This window comes from Callorhinus ursinus, unplaced genomic scaffold, assembly GCF_003265705.2.
Source record: "Callorhinus ursinus isolate GAN/ISIS: 27379988/994484 unplaced genomic scaffold, GSC_fseal_2.0 scaffold62, whole genome shotgun sequence".
Taxonomy (NCBI): domain Eukaryota; kingdom Metazoa; phylum Chordata; class Mammalia; order Carnivora; family Otariidae; genus Callorhinus; species Callorhinus ursinus.
The window spans coordinates 4,347,535-4,360,935 of NW_027397124.1; the positions used below are offsets into that span (position 1 = coordinate 4,347,535).

The 13,401-nt window shown below is 33.0% G+C and overlaps 1 protein-coding gene across 10 annotated transcripts in view; it reads right to left on the reverse strand.

Annotated features, from left to right (window-relative positions):
- The window catches only part of CCDC7 (coiled-coil domain containing 7), a 337,256-nt gene that overhangs the window by 116,930 nt on the left and 206,925 nt on the right, over nucleotides 1-13,401 (reverse strand). For 9 of the 10 annotated variants that reach the window (XM_073885468.1, XM_073885465.1, XM_073885467.1 and 6 more), the window contains 4 exons: nucleotides 7,192-7,302; nucleotides 5,974-6,084; nucleotides 5,487-5,618; nucleotides 2,988-3,107 (listed from right to left, as the gene is read on the reverse strand). In XM_073885468.1, the coding sequence (XP_073741569.1) occupies nucleotides 2,988-3,107; nucleotides 5,487-5,618; nucleotides 5,974-6,084; nucleotides 7,192-7,302 (474 nt within the window). Of the gene's footprint in view, nucleotides 1-1,675; nucleotides 1,793-2,987; nucleotides 3,108-5,486; nucleotides 5,619-5,973; nucleotides 6,085-7,191; nucleotides 7,303-13,401 lie in introns of all 10 variants that reach the window. The other variant, XM_025885865.2, reaches the window with a different exon arrangement.

Sequence of the window (13,401 nt, forward strand, 5' to 3'; positions counted from 1 at the left end):
AAAGAACTTATAAAACTCAAGTCCCCAGAAAGAAATAACCCAGGTAAAAAATGTGTGAAGGCATGAATAGACATTTTTTCCAAAGAAGACATCCAAATGGCCAACACACATGAAAAGATGCTCAACATCATTCATCATCAGGGAAATACAAATCAAAACTACAGTGAGATATCACCTCATACCTGTCAGAATGGCTAAAATGAACAAAACAGAAAGAAACAGGTGTTGGTTAGGATGCAGAGAATGGGGCACTCTTTTACACTGTTAGTGGGAATGCAAACTGGTGATGACTTATTTATTTAGTTTCCAGTTTTTATTTAAATTCTAGTTGGTTAACATATAGTGTAAGATTGGTTTCAGGAATAGAATTTAGTTATTCATCACTTACATGTTAACACCCAGTGCACATCATAATAAGTGTCCTCCTTAATACCCATCATCCATTTAAGAAGGGCACTTGTTGTGATGAGCACTGGGTGTTACATGTAACTGATGAATCACTGACTTTTTAGATACAATACCAAAAGCACAATCCATGAAAAAAATTGATAAGTTAGATTTCATTTAAAAAAATAACAACAAAAACAAAACTTCTGATCTGTGAAAGACAATGTTAAGAGAATAAGAAAACAAGACACAGGCTGGAAGAAAATATTTGTAGAACATATATCTGATAAATAACTGTTATTCAAAATATATAAGGAACACTTAAAACTTGACAGTTAGAAAACAAATAACCCAATTATAATATGGGCAAATTATCAGAACAGACACCTTAACAAAGAAGTCATAAAGATGGGCACATAAGCATCTGAAAAGATGTTCTACATATATGTCATCAGGGAATATAGATTAAAACAATGATATACCATTACACACCTATGAGAATGGCTAAAATCTAAAACACTGAAAACAACAAATGACGTCAGGGATGTAAATCAATGGAAACTCTGACTCACTGCTGCTGGGAATGCAAAACACTATAGCCACTTTGAAGATGGTTTGACAGTTTCTTACAAAGTTTAGTCTTACCATATGATCCAGAAATCATGCTTCTAGGTATTTGCCCAAATTTATGAAAATTTATGCTCCCACAAAAGTTATGCAGTCCCAACAGGTGCTAAGTTGTTTGGATACAAGCAATTAATATAGAAATTGTTTTGCTTTTCTTGTGGTTTAGGATCATTATCAGAAAATTACTGAGACCCTATAGGCACCATTAACTTCTGTCTGAACTCTTAACAAAAAACTATAAATACTTACCACAAGAAAGCAAACATAGCTATATTATTAACAGGCAAAATAAACATTAAGGCACAAAAACATTCCTAGAGAGGAAGAGTATACTTTTACAGAAATAAAGGCCCTGTTTATCAGATATAAATAACAAGTACAAATTTGCATAGGTTTAATAACACAGTTTCCAAATATATAAACCAATCTGGCAAAACTCCCAGGAAAAACAGAGAAATCTGTAACCACAGTGGTAGAATTTAATAAACATCTCTTAATAACAGAATAGACAGAACTTCAATTAAAGAAGAATTGAACAACACATTCAATCTAATAGATGTATACAAATGACATGGTTGATTAAACACTCATAAACCTACAAAGTTTTACTTCTTGCTTTAATTAAAAATAAACCAATGACATTGAAAATTATCATACTTACTACTTAGTGTTTTCATTTTGACAGGTCTAAGTTTCTTAGTTTGAGATTAGCTTTTTGACAGTACAACTTTATCCTTGGGTAAAAGAATTTCATCTAACACACCTTCTGCTTTGTGAGCTATAAGAAGAATGCTTTTAACCCATTAAATAGACAATTGTATTTATTGAAAAATTTTGTAATTCAAATACATTTTATAGTTTCTTTCTTACAAAGGTTGCACCTGTTTTTTGGGGGGGATGCAAATTCATATCTATTATAATTTCATTGTGAATTGTAGTTGATAGCATTAAAAGTATTTTTTGTTATCAAAAAAATACATTTCAATTATCCAGGAATATTTCCTCTCATATTTTGAAGCTACATAATCAAATACCACATTGTTGAAATAGTGATGTATACACATTGTTGAGATAGTTAATATAGAGTTAGTGTGAAGTATAGAAATAATGGAAGTACTTTTCAGGAGAATAGTTTGATAAGGTATTTACAATTTAGGATTGAATTCAATATTTTTATAATAGATATGGGTGAGGGAAAAAAGAATGATAAAAAATGCATTTGAAATAAATTTAAAAGAATATTAAAAACAGATCAGGTAAGAAAGACAAAGTACAAATGATGGGATATTTACCTCAAAAATATCAGTACTTCCATTAAATGTAAATGTATTAAATGCTCCATTTAAAATACAAAGATTGTTACATTGGATTAAAAAATAATAAATCACAATGCCTTTTATTTTAAACTGACACAACAAATTCATAGCAAGATGTAAAGATTGAAAGCAGAATGATGAAAAAATATTTTATGCAAATAATTACATACACTATGTTAATATCAGATAAAATAGACTAAAAGCACAAAAATTTTCTACAAAATGTCCATCACAAAGAGAAACTTCAGTTCACTAAGAATATATGACATTTTCAAATCTGTGTATTTATTATATGTATTATATATAGTAAAAATGCTTTAGAAACATAAAACAAAAATTAGCAGACCTACAAAGAGTGATAGAGAAATAAACAATCACAGTAGTTGAATTTAATATAATTTCTTCATAAATGATAAACATAGAACTTCAATGAAATTAAGAAGGCATGAACAACATAATCAACTTGACTAAATGGAGAACATACACACACATGTTATGTATGTTATGTATATATACATAGGCATTTATGTACCTGTACATATATGTATATGTGATACAGTATATAGTATTCATTTATATGATTGAATATATGTTAATGAACTAAAGAGAGAAATTTAATTAAATACCCTTCACAATATTTTTAATAATTATACTTACTACTAAATCCTGCTTTGCTGGCAGCTCCAAGTGTCTTAATTTGAGATGAGCCTTTTGAGATTAAAATTTCATTATCTTCAGGTGAAAGGTTTTCACCTGCTTTCTCATCCATTTTCTCAGCTACAGAAATAGAGGTTTTAATTCAATAAAAAGTAAAACTGAAGTCTATTATTAATAAAGAATCACTTAAAGCTTCCTTTCAGTTTTACAAAATTTAAGCACATAAACAATTTAAGCAAATGATCAAACACCTCCCCCCCCACCAAAAAAAAAAAGAAAGAAAAAATCCTCTGATGCATTTTCAAAACAGACTATAAAATTAAATGTAAAAATCATCACAATGCTTTCCTTAAAGTGTGTGAGGTCATTCTTGTTACTTTATACATATACTTAGAAAGTTGTAATTAGACTTTATTGTATGAAGGGCATTCACAATTTTTAAATACTTAAAATTTTATAACATACATGACTGATTTAAAAGTTAGACTGATTAGGGGAGTCTGGATAGCTCAGTTTGTTAAGTGTCTGACTCTTGATTTTGGTCATGGGATCTAGCCCTGTGTCAGGCTCCATGCTCAGTGGGGAGTCTGCTTAAGATTTCCTCTCTCCTCTCCATCTCTCTCTGTCCCTTCCCCCAGCCAGCCTAGCTCGTGTACTCTCTCTCTCTCTCAAATATATAAATAAGTATTTTAAAAAAATAAAGTTAGACTGATTAGAGAGTAATAATTCCAAAATAAGGAAATGAAATAGAAAGAAATCTAGATCAGGTAGGAAAAATACAAAGCACTCCAAAAAGGAATATTTAAATCCAAATGTATCAATAAATACAATAATTATAAATGGATTATATGTTATAAGGATAGACAGAGACAGTCACACTAGATTTATAAATAATTTAATTACAGGTTATTTATAAGAGACACTACTAAATAATAAGAATACAAAAAATTGGAAACTAAGTAGGTGAAAAAAGATTTACCATGTAAATTCTAACCAAAATAAGTATGCAATAGTTACATCAATGTCAGGCAAAATAGGATTTTAGTCAAAAGACCTTACTGGAGACTGACTAAAATGGCACCTTTCATAAAAAGAAATCATTGAGTTCATAAGGAATTATCTAACATTTGTATTTTTATGCACCTAACAACATAGTCAGTATAAAGAAAATGGGCAGTATAATGAAAGGGACAGTACTACAGGAAGAAATAGATAAGTCCACAATCATTGTGAGAAGACTCAATACACATCTCTCCAAAATTGCTAGGACAAATAAAATTCAAGGAAATCAAGAAAGAGGAAACTTAAATAACACAATAAAAATTTGACTTAATAGGTATATGTAAGCTTATACTTGAATATATATCCATGAACAAAATTCTGCTCAAATCCAAAAAAATTTTAAATAATAATAATATTCTTAATTATCATATTCATTACTGAGTCTTTTCTTTCTAACAGTCCTAAGTGTCAGGCAAAAGATTTTCATCTGATAACTTATATATTTTCTGGGCTTCAGGAAGAAAGGCTCATAAAAGCACTAAATAGAGAACTGGATCTGTGGTGGAACTTCTAGATTAATAATATATGTTAATTATCCAATAATACATTATGTCATTTTTTAATGATATAAGCAAATCCTGTCTAAGTTGAAATTTAAACATCATATGAATACAGTTTTCACTTGTATGTATGTAAGCAGTCTTGTTGCCTTTTAGATATACAGAAGAATTAAAAATATTTAATTTAGAGATATAAACATTATTATATTTACATATTTAATATTATTCTTTAGTTTTCTTAGAGTATTCACACTTTAGAATAAAGTCTAATTTTTTGGATCAGATATGGCCAAGGAGAATATATATTAGGATAAAAAATACAGAGAGTGAAAAAGTGAAAGAAAATAGGAAGAACCAAGAAAATGGTGTAATTACTCCTAAAAATATAAATAACTAGATTATATATGATTGAGATCTAATAAAAAGACAAGGATAAAGTTGAATTTTAAAATATATATAATTATAACTTTCTTACAAGAGATACAGTAAAATCATAAAGATACAAGAAACAGGATAGAAAAAAATGTATGATACAAATGCCAACCAGAAGTTTGTGGAGCTACATTAATAGTACATAAAGTAGTTTTAAAGGAAAATAAACAAAAACTATAAGATGATAAAGTGGGTCTCTTCATTAAGACAAATGTTCTGTCCTCCACCAATATTACCAATCTTGTTTATATACCATAAATAATAGAATATCCTAAGATATAAATCATAACTTGCCACAACTACAAGAAAAAATTGAGAAATACCAGTGTGAGATTTAACACATCTAATTCAGTAATTATAAAACAGATGAATCATTGGTAAAGATCTAAAGTGTGGTGGAATAATTACCAAAGAGCACATGGTTGAAGATACAGTCTAAACCCAAAACAGTGTTCTCCTGAATTTAATTAAAAATAATTCATAAGATTTATATTTAATTACTTACTATCAAGATTCATGTTTCTGGTAGCTTCAAGTTTCTTAGTTTGAAACTGGTTTCTTGAAAATAAAACTTTCTCCTCAGGAAATAGATTTTTATGTGATATCTTATCATTTTTTTGCTTTTCAAGAGGAAATGCTAAGTAAAACAAAACAAAACAAAACAAATTCATAAATGTAATGGAACTTCTAGGTATGCCAAAAAATGATCAAATTCTCTTCTGATGCAGGTGAAGTGAAAAAAATCATGTGAACAATTTTCATTAGTCTGTGTGGGGAAGCTTTCTTCGTACTTAATAATTACTGACCATATAAATACCAGCCAAAAGGTATTAATTTTGCTTTTGTCTCTATCTTAGGATATTCACACTTTAAATCTGAGTGTAAAGTTTCTATAAAATATGTGTTCAAATACATATTCATGAACCAAAAGAAATCTTCTGATGAGGTTAATTTAAAATAATTTAAATTTTCCTATAATTAACTATACTTACTTTTGCGTCTCCCCTCCCTGGAAGTTATTTGTTTCTTTACTTGTACTTGGGATTTTGATGCTGACTCTGGATTTACAAACATAAGATTTTCATCTGTGGCACCAAAATAAGCTATATAAAGAGATATATTTAGTCTTCTAAATGGAAAAACAGATCTATTGTGAAATCTCTAGATTTCAAATTTATAACAAGTATATAGTAGCATTTTTCATTTTCATAAAATCATAAGCAAATTATTATAATGCTAGAACTGTTGTGAAAATGAAAACTGTTTGAAATTGTCTCATTATTTCATAAATATGCCTAAGCAACAAATATATTTTATATTGGTCGTCAGGTTTCATGGGTGATTTATTCTTTAGGCTGATACACAATAATAGAGCAAGCAATGAAAACTCATATGCACAAGTTTATTCATTACAGCCTTATTTGTAATTGCAAAATGCTTAAAGCCACCTAAATGTTAAAGCATAGGAGATTGGGTAAATAAATTGATATATATACCATACCACAACTACAGAATTGGTATAATATGAGTACTACTATACTGGTAGATAATGGTACATACATATAGGTATAAATGTGTATGTGTAAGACACAGTAAGATGTTCCTCACCCATCTGCACTGATCCATCTGATGCTAGCCTGATGTCATTTCATGGGAAAATGAAACACTGGTTGAAATATTGGTGGGGCTGATACCCTTTTATATCTACTTTTGCTTATATTAGCACAGCAGTGAATAAAAGCTTTCAACTTTCAACTGAATTAACCTACTCCATACCAAGCAGCTCCCTCTCAGTGACAAATGGTGACAAATCGTGTGGCCCAACTAAGTGTCTTACTTTTCTCAATGGAGCATATGTCAGAATGACACCACTGCAGGTCAGAAGTAACCATTGGTCATAATCTCCTGGAACCTATAATCTCCCAGAGTCAGCTGAAAGATACTTTGAGATACTATTGGGCAGTTATGGGGCCTTGGTGGATACTGAGTGGGTGTCCTATAGCTGTGAAATAATCTTATGACTAGAAATTCCAACCTGAAGGTATTACGGCTTTTGCTTTTATTTTCTAGTTATCTTTGCATATTCACACCTAGGGTCAGAGTGTAAAATTTCTATAATATATATGCTCAAATATGTATTCATGAACCAAAGGGAAAAGATCTTGATGGGTTTAAAATACTTTAAAGTTATCCATAATTATTATACTTACTATGGCATCTTTCTCTTCTGTAAGTTATTTGTTTCTCTACTTGCATTTGGGGTTTTGACACTGAATCTTGACTCACAAGCACTAGATTTTCATCTGGTACTCCAAAATGAGCTAAATAAAGAGATGCATTTAGTTAACTAAATGGAAAAACAGATCTGTGAAAACTCCAGATTTGAATTTATAACAAGTATACAGTAGCATTTTCTCTCACTTTTATAGCTATAAATTGTTCTAATGTGAGGTCTGACATGAAAATGGTAAGAAAAGTTTTTTTGTTGTTGCTGTTTTTTTAGAGAGAGAGAGTATGAAGGAGAGAAGGTCAAGGGGAGAGGGAGAGAAAGAGAATCCCAGGAAGATTCCATGCCCAACACTGAGCCTGACAAGGGACTTGATCTCACAACCCTGAGATCATGACCTGAGCCAAAATCAAGAGTTGGACACTTAACCTACTGAGCCACCCAGGTGCCCCAAAAAGAAAAGTTTTAATGGGTACTACTGAAACTCATTATTTCATAAATATTCTGAAGCATCAAATGTATTTCATAATAGTTATGAATAGTTAGGGGTTATTTACACATTAGCTTAATTCATAACAATAGACCAAACAATAAAAATGCATATGTACAAGGTTATTCATTACAGTATTATTTGTAATTGCAAAATATTTAAAACCATCCAAATGTTCAAGAATAGAATATTGGTTGGATAAACTAAGGTATATACCATAAACTATGGTAGAGTATAATCTATGGCATATAATGTAGTATAAACTGCTTTATGAATTTGTGTAAAAATAATAAATATTTCTATAAACTGACAAGAAGAGATTTCTAGGAGCTAATGTTTAAGTGAAAAAAACTCTTTAAAGAATAGTGTATCTAGTATGCTAACTTTTGGGTCAGAAAGAAGAAACCAGAAAAAAAGCAGAGAGAGAAATAGATATTAACTTTACAAAATGAAGCACAGGAAAAATAATATGAAAATAATATAGTGAGCTACTTATAAGACAGGGTGGAAGAGAGGACTTGGGAATGCAAGAGGAAGGACATATATCTTTTGTATAATATTTACTTTTGGAAGCAAGTTAATGCTCTACACATTACAAAAATAAAATTAAATAGACAAGGATAAGATGAAGCAACTAAAACTGAAAGCAAACTTAATGAAATGAAACTAGTGAAGGGATAAAAATAATAACACTAATCCAAAGAAGTCATCAATACAGCATTTGAAACATACCCTCAGTCTTGGGCAAGAATATATGGGGGCAGACTGCAAGAAAATTACTACATGTTTTTAATAGGTTTGTTTTTGTAGTGGTATGTGCTGAAGAGTTCCTTAACAAGGTTGAAGCATTGTAGGATTGAACAAATACATAAATCTGTTGATGTTTTAAGATTCAAGATTAACACTGGAAGAAAGAATATATACATATGATATGGAAGAAGGCAAGAATGAAACCTGAGGGACTAGAATTGAAGGTGTCCAAAAGCCCTCATGACCTCTAAAAAATGCATATGTGCAATATATGCATATATATGTTCATATGCAAGTGCATGTATGGATATGTGTACATGTGTGCATACACACACACTCATACATATATACATTAACATGTGTATAAAATTAAGGAGTGCAGATCCAAGTTAAAATCCTATGTGTAATCTTTCAGGTTCAACCCATAGAAAGTTACAAAGCTTTTACACGGCAGTTATCATGTGAGAAAGCTTCCTACCCCACACTAGACCTAAAGCACAGCCAATACACTGGTGTCTGGAAGGAAGTACAATCATGCACTCAGGCCTCTTCAGGCCAGCATTCCCTAGACCATCTTCTCCATTCATGGATCTTAAATGAGGCACTGTACTGTTGAGGTGACTCTGCTTTGACTACCTTACTGGGGAAGCTTTGAATATAATTTTCTCCTTTCTGACCCATCTTTCAGTACTTTCCATCTCCTAGCACTCTCCAAATCCCCCCAGATCCTGGGGCCATAAAATGGCAAGAGCCTTTTGTTTGGGGATCCTTCAGTAGTGAGGGACAATCTTCCTCTCCGTTTGTGAGAAAACATTGAGTACTCCCCTGGTTCTTTCAATGGGGAAAAATGGAACATGTTAAAGCTGGACCTTTCCCGTTTAGACTCTTGTTTACATACTATCACAGTAATTGAATAAAGGTTTAATTGTTACTTTCAGTTTGGCTTGTTATCTTAATTGGCCAACTCAATATCTGACAGTGCTTTCTCTGACAAATTGGTGAAATGAGCAGAGTGGTTAATAAAGCACATGACAAACACCCTCAATTTCCCACAGGCACTTTTGAGAGGTGTTAGAGAAGTCCATCAGACACTCTCCAGTGATGTTAGTGGATCATTTGCAAGAGTCTGAGAGTTCCATGGGCAATTAATCAGCTATGCCAATACATCTCAAAAAGTACTAGTGGAGTCTGGGGGAGCTTTGGGTAGTGCTAATGACTGTTTACATAAGCTTTTCAGGTATTAGGGCAATCATTGGATGCTCCCTTTTAGACTTTAACTCCCTGGTCAAATTCACGTGGTGGTCCAAAATACAGATCCAAAAGAGAGAGTCTAGGAAAGCTAGAGAAGCAATTCCCTAACTACTCATACAGTCCTCCAGTGATGACAACAAAATTCATCAGAGGCTCCTGAATGCTGAGTTGTACCCAGTTACTACTGTTAGCTGTAAATATGTTCCTGGCACCAAAAGACAGCCTAAAACACAGCAAATTTTTAAGATTCATGCCTAAAATAAAAAAGAATGAAGAGAACTTTGGGATTATTTCACCCAGCAATCTGAAGCTCTTAGAGACTTGGATAGTTTGCCTCCTTGATGAAGAAGATAATCTTGTTAAACTCAGTAAGAATGCCACCTCTGGGGTGTGTCATTAAAGATCCCCACTTCCAGAGTACAATAACAGCAGCCACTTTGCCTAAGGAAGAGGAGGAAGTTGGTACTGGGATGAAAGAATGCAGGCACTCAACATCATCTATATCTCATCTGGATAGTATATGGACTCAGCGCTTTGGCTCACACATGATGAATTCTTTAGCACTGAATAACATGGTTGAATCATCCTTTCAGTGGATATAGTTTTCTGTGAGCCATGCTAGTGGTCTTTTAGATGAACAAATGAGGTGTGAAAACAATACATGATGAGATTGTTAATAAGACTATTTCTAGGTTTGTTCATACAATTATTTTGTTGTTCATGCAATTCTTATTGGTTATTGAACTCAGTTAAATCTTTAAGGCTCCTCATAAGGCCATGTTGATCAGTTTGAGACTTAATTTAGATCTTTACTGACAATCACTGAGTTTGGAAAACACAGCTGCTGCCCAGATAGCAAAGACTGACCAGCAGAAAGAGTAATATAAAAATGGTGAGCCTGTGCACTCTTCTAGATCATTTAGGCTAGGGACTCCTGAAGAAATCTCTGGGTCTGGTTACTCAACAGTAGGTTCCCAAAAAGGAGACTGATGGGCTCTCCTACCAAGGAACTCATGGTCATGGACCATGGTGTCCAGTAGGCTGTTCAATTAGGGTCTTCAAGGTGATGACCCCTTATGATTAATATGAATTCTATTCTTTCTGCTCCTTCCAAAGAATCTGGGAGTGAATTATTGAGCCCTGACAACTTTTAAACAGATGTCTGACCTTTCAGAAATAAGCAAATCTAGGGATTGGGCCAAGGTTCCAGAGTTCTGAGTGGAAAATAGTAGTGGTCCTACACCAAGTTCAGAGTTCAATTTCTTAGGTCTTCTGGATATTGGTGCATAGTTAGCTGTGATCTCCACAATCCTTGACACTATAATGAGGGGGTGTGTGGTTGAACCATGCCCCTCTCCTGCCAAATTTATAGAATTCCTATTCCCCCTTACTTCAGAATGGGTCTTCATTTGGAAATAGGACCTTTACAGAGGTAATCAAGTTAAAATGAGGTCATTATACTGGGCCTTAATCTGATATGAACAGTATCCTTATTAAAACAAGAAACTTGAGGGGCACCTGGATGGCTCAGTCATTAAGTGTCTGCCTTCGGCTCAGATCATGATCCCAGGGTCCTGGGATCGAGCCCCGCATTGGGCTCCCTGTTCAGCTGGAAGCCTGTTTCTCCCTCTCCTACTCTCCCTACTTGTGTTCCTTCTCTCACTTTGTCTCTGTCAAATAAATAAAATTTTAAAAGAAAAACAAGAAACTTGAGCACACAGACAGATACATTCATGGGTAGAACACCATATGAAGACGAAGGCACAGATCAGGGTGATGCATCTATAAGCCAAGAAATGTCAAATATTGCCAGAATACCACCCAAAGGTAGGACAGAGGCACACAACAGATTTTCACTCAAGGTCTCAGAAAAAACCACTTCCACCAATATCTGATCCCAGACTTCAAGCTTGCTGATGGTATGACAATAACTTTTTGTTCTTTAAGCCACTCAATTTGCAGTACTTTGTTCTTTCAGTTTAAGCAAACTAACACAGATTTTTGGGACCAGGAAGCGGGCTACTGCTGTAACAAGTACAAAAAAAAATGTTGAAATGACTTTGGAATTGGGTAATGGGTAGGAAATTATAAAAGTTTTGAAGAGCATGATTAGGAAAAAAAAACTATATTACTTTGAAAAGATTGCTAGTGGGAAAATGGACATTAAAGGTGATTCTGATGAGGACTCAGAAAAGGGGACAGCTGTGGAGAAATTTTTTATTATCTTAGAGAATACATCATCATGAACAGAATATGGCTAGAAATATGAAGATAAAAGGGCTTCTCATAACATTAAAAGGATTATATACCATAGTCAAGTGGGAGATGGGCTAGATGGGTGATGGGTATTAAAAAGGGCACTTATAATGAGCACAGGGTGATGTATGTAAGTGATGAATCACTGAATTCTACTTTAGCAACTAATATTGCACTGATGTTAACTAAAATTTAAACTGTAAAAAAGAAAGGGATTATATACATATTCAAGTGGGATTTATTCTAGGGATTCAAGGACCAATCAACATCTGCAGATCAATCAATGTGATACACCACATTAACAAAATGAAGGATAAAAATCATTTAATTACCCCAATAGACACAGAAAAATCATTTGAAAAAATTCAACAGTCATTCATGATAAAAACTATCAACAGGGTGCTTATAGAGGGAATGTACTTAAACATAATAAAGACCATATATGACAATTCCAAGGCTAATATGCTAAATGGTGAAAAACTGAAAGATTTTCCTTTGCAATTAGAAACAAGACAAGGATGTCTACTCTCACAACTTTTATTCAGTGTAGTACTGGAAGTCCTAGCCAGAGAAATTAGGCAGAAAAAAAAGAAAGAAAGAAAAAGCATCCAAATAGGAAAGAAAGTAAAACTGTCACTATTTATAGATGATGTAATATTATAAATAGAAAACCCTAAAGACTCTATCAAAAAACTGTTAGAACTGATAAACAAATTCAGTAAAGTTGCAGTATACAAAACTGATATACAAAAATCAGCTTTATTATCACTAATAATAAAGTATCAGAAAGAGAAATTAAGAAAACAATCCCACTTATAATAGCATTCAAAATAATAAAATACATAGGAATAAGTTTTGCCAAGGAGGCAAAAGACCTGTATACTAAAAACTGTAAGACACTGATGAAAGAAATTGAAGAAGGCAAAAATAAATGGAGAGAAATTTCATGCTCATGGATTGGGACAATTAATACTATAAAAATATTCACACCACCCATAGCAATCTACAGATTCAATGCAAACCCTATCAAAATTCCAGTGGCAAATTCCAGGAGAGATGGCAGAGTAGAGGGGCCCTAAGCTCACCTTGTCACACAGATACAACTAGAAAACACTCACATCAGTGTAAATAAACCAGAAAATAACCCAAAGACAGGTGGAACAAACTCCACAACTAAAGGTAGAGAAGAGGCACACTGAAGAAGGTTAGGAAGGCAGAAACACAGTAAGGAGTTAAAGGGACCCATGACACTGTTCACAGGAGGAAAGGACTCTGCAGGTAAAGAAAGGGGGTGAGAAACAGACTTTCACACTGGGGAGCCCAAATGGGAAAGACAAATCCTCATAACATTTGGCTTTAAAACCAGACAGGTTGAATTTCATGAGTTCTTACAAACAGTGAGACTTAAGACCTAAAACTTTAAAAATCAGTAGGCTCAGCCTTCTG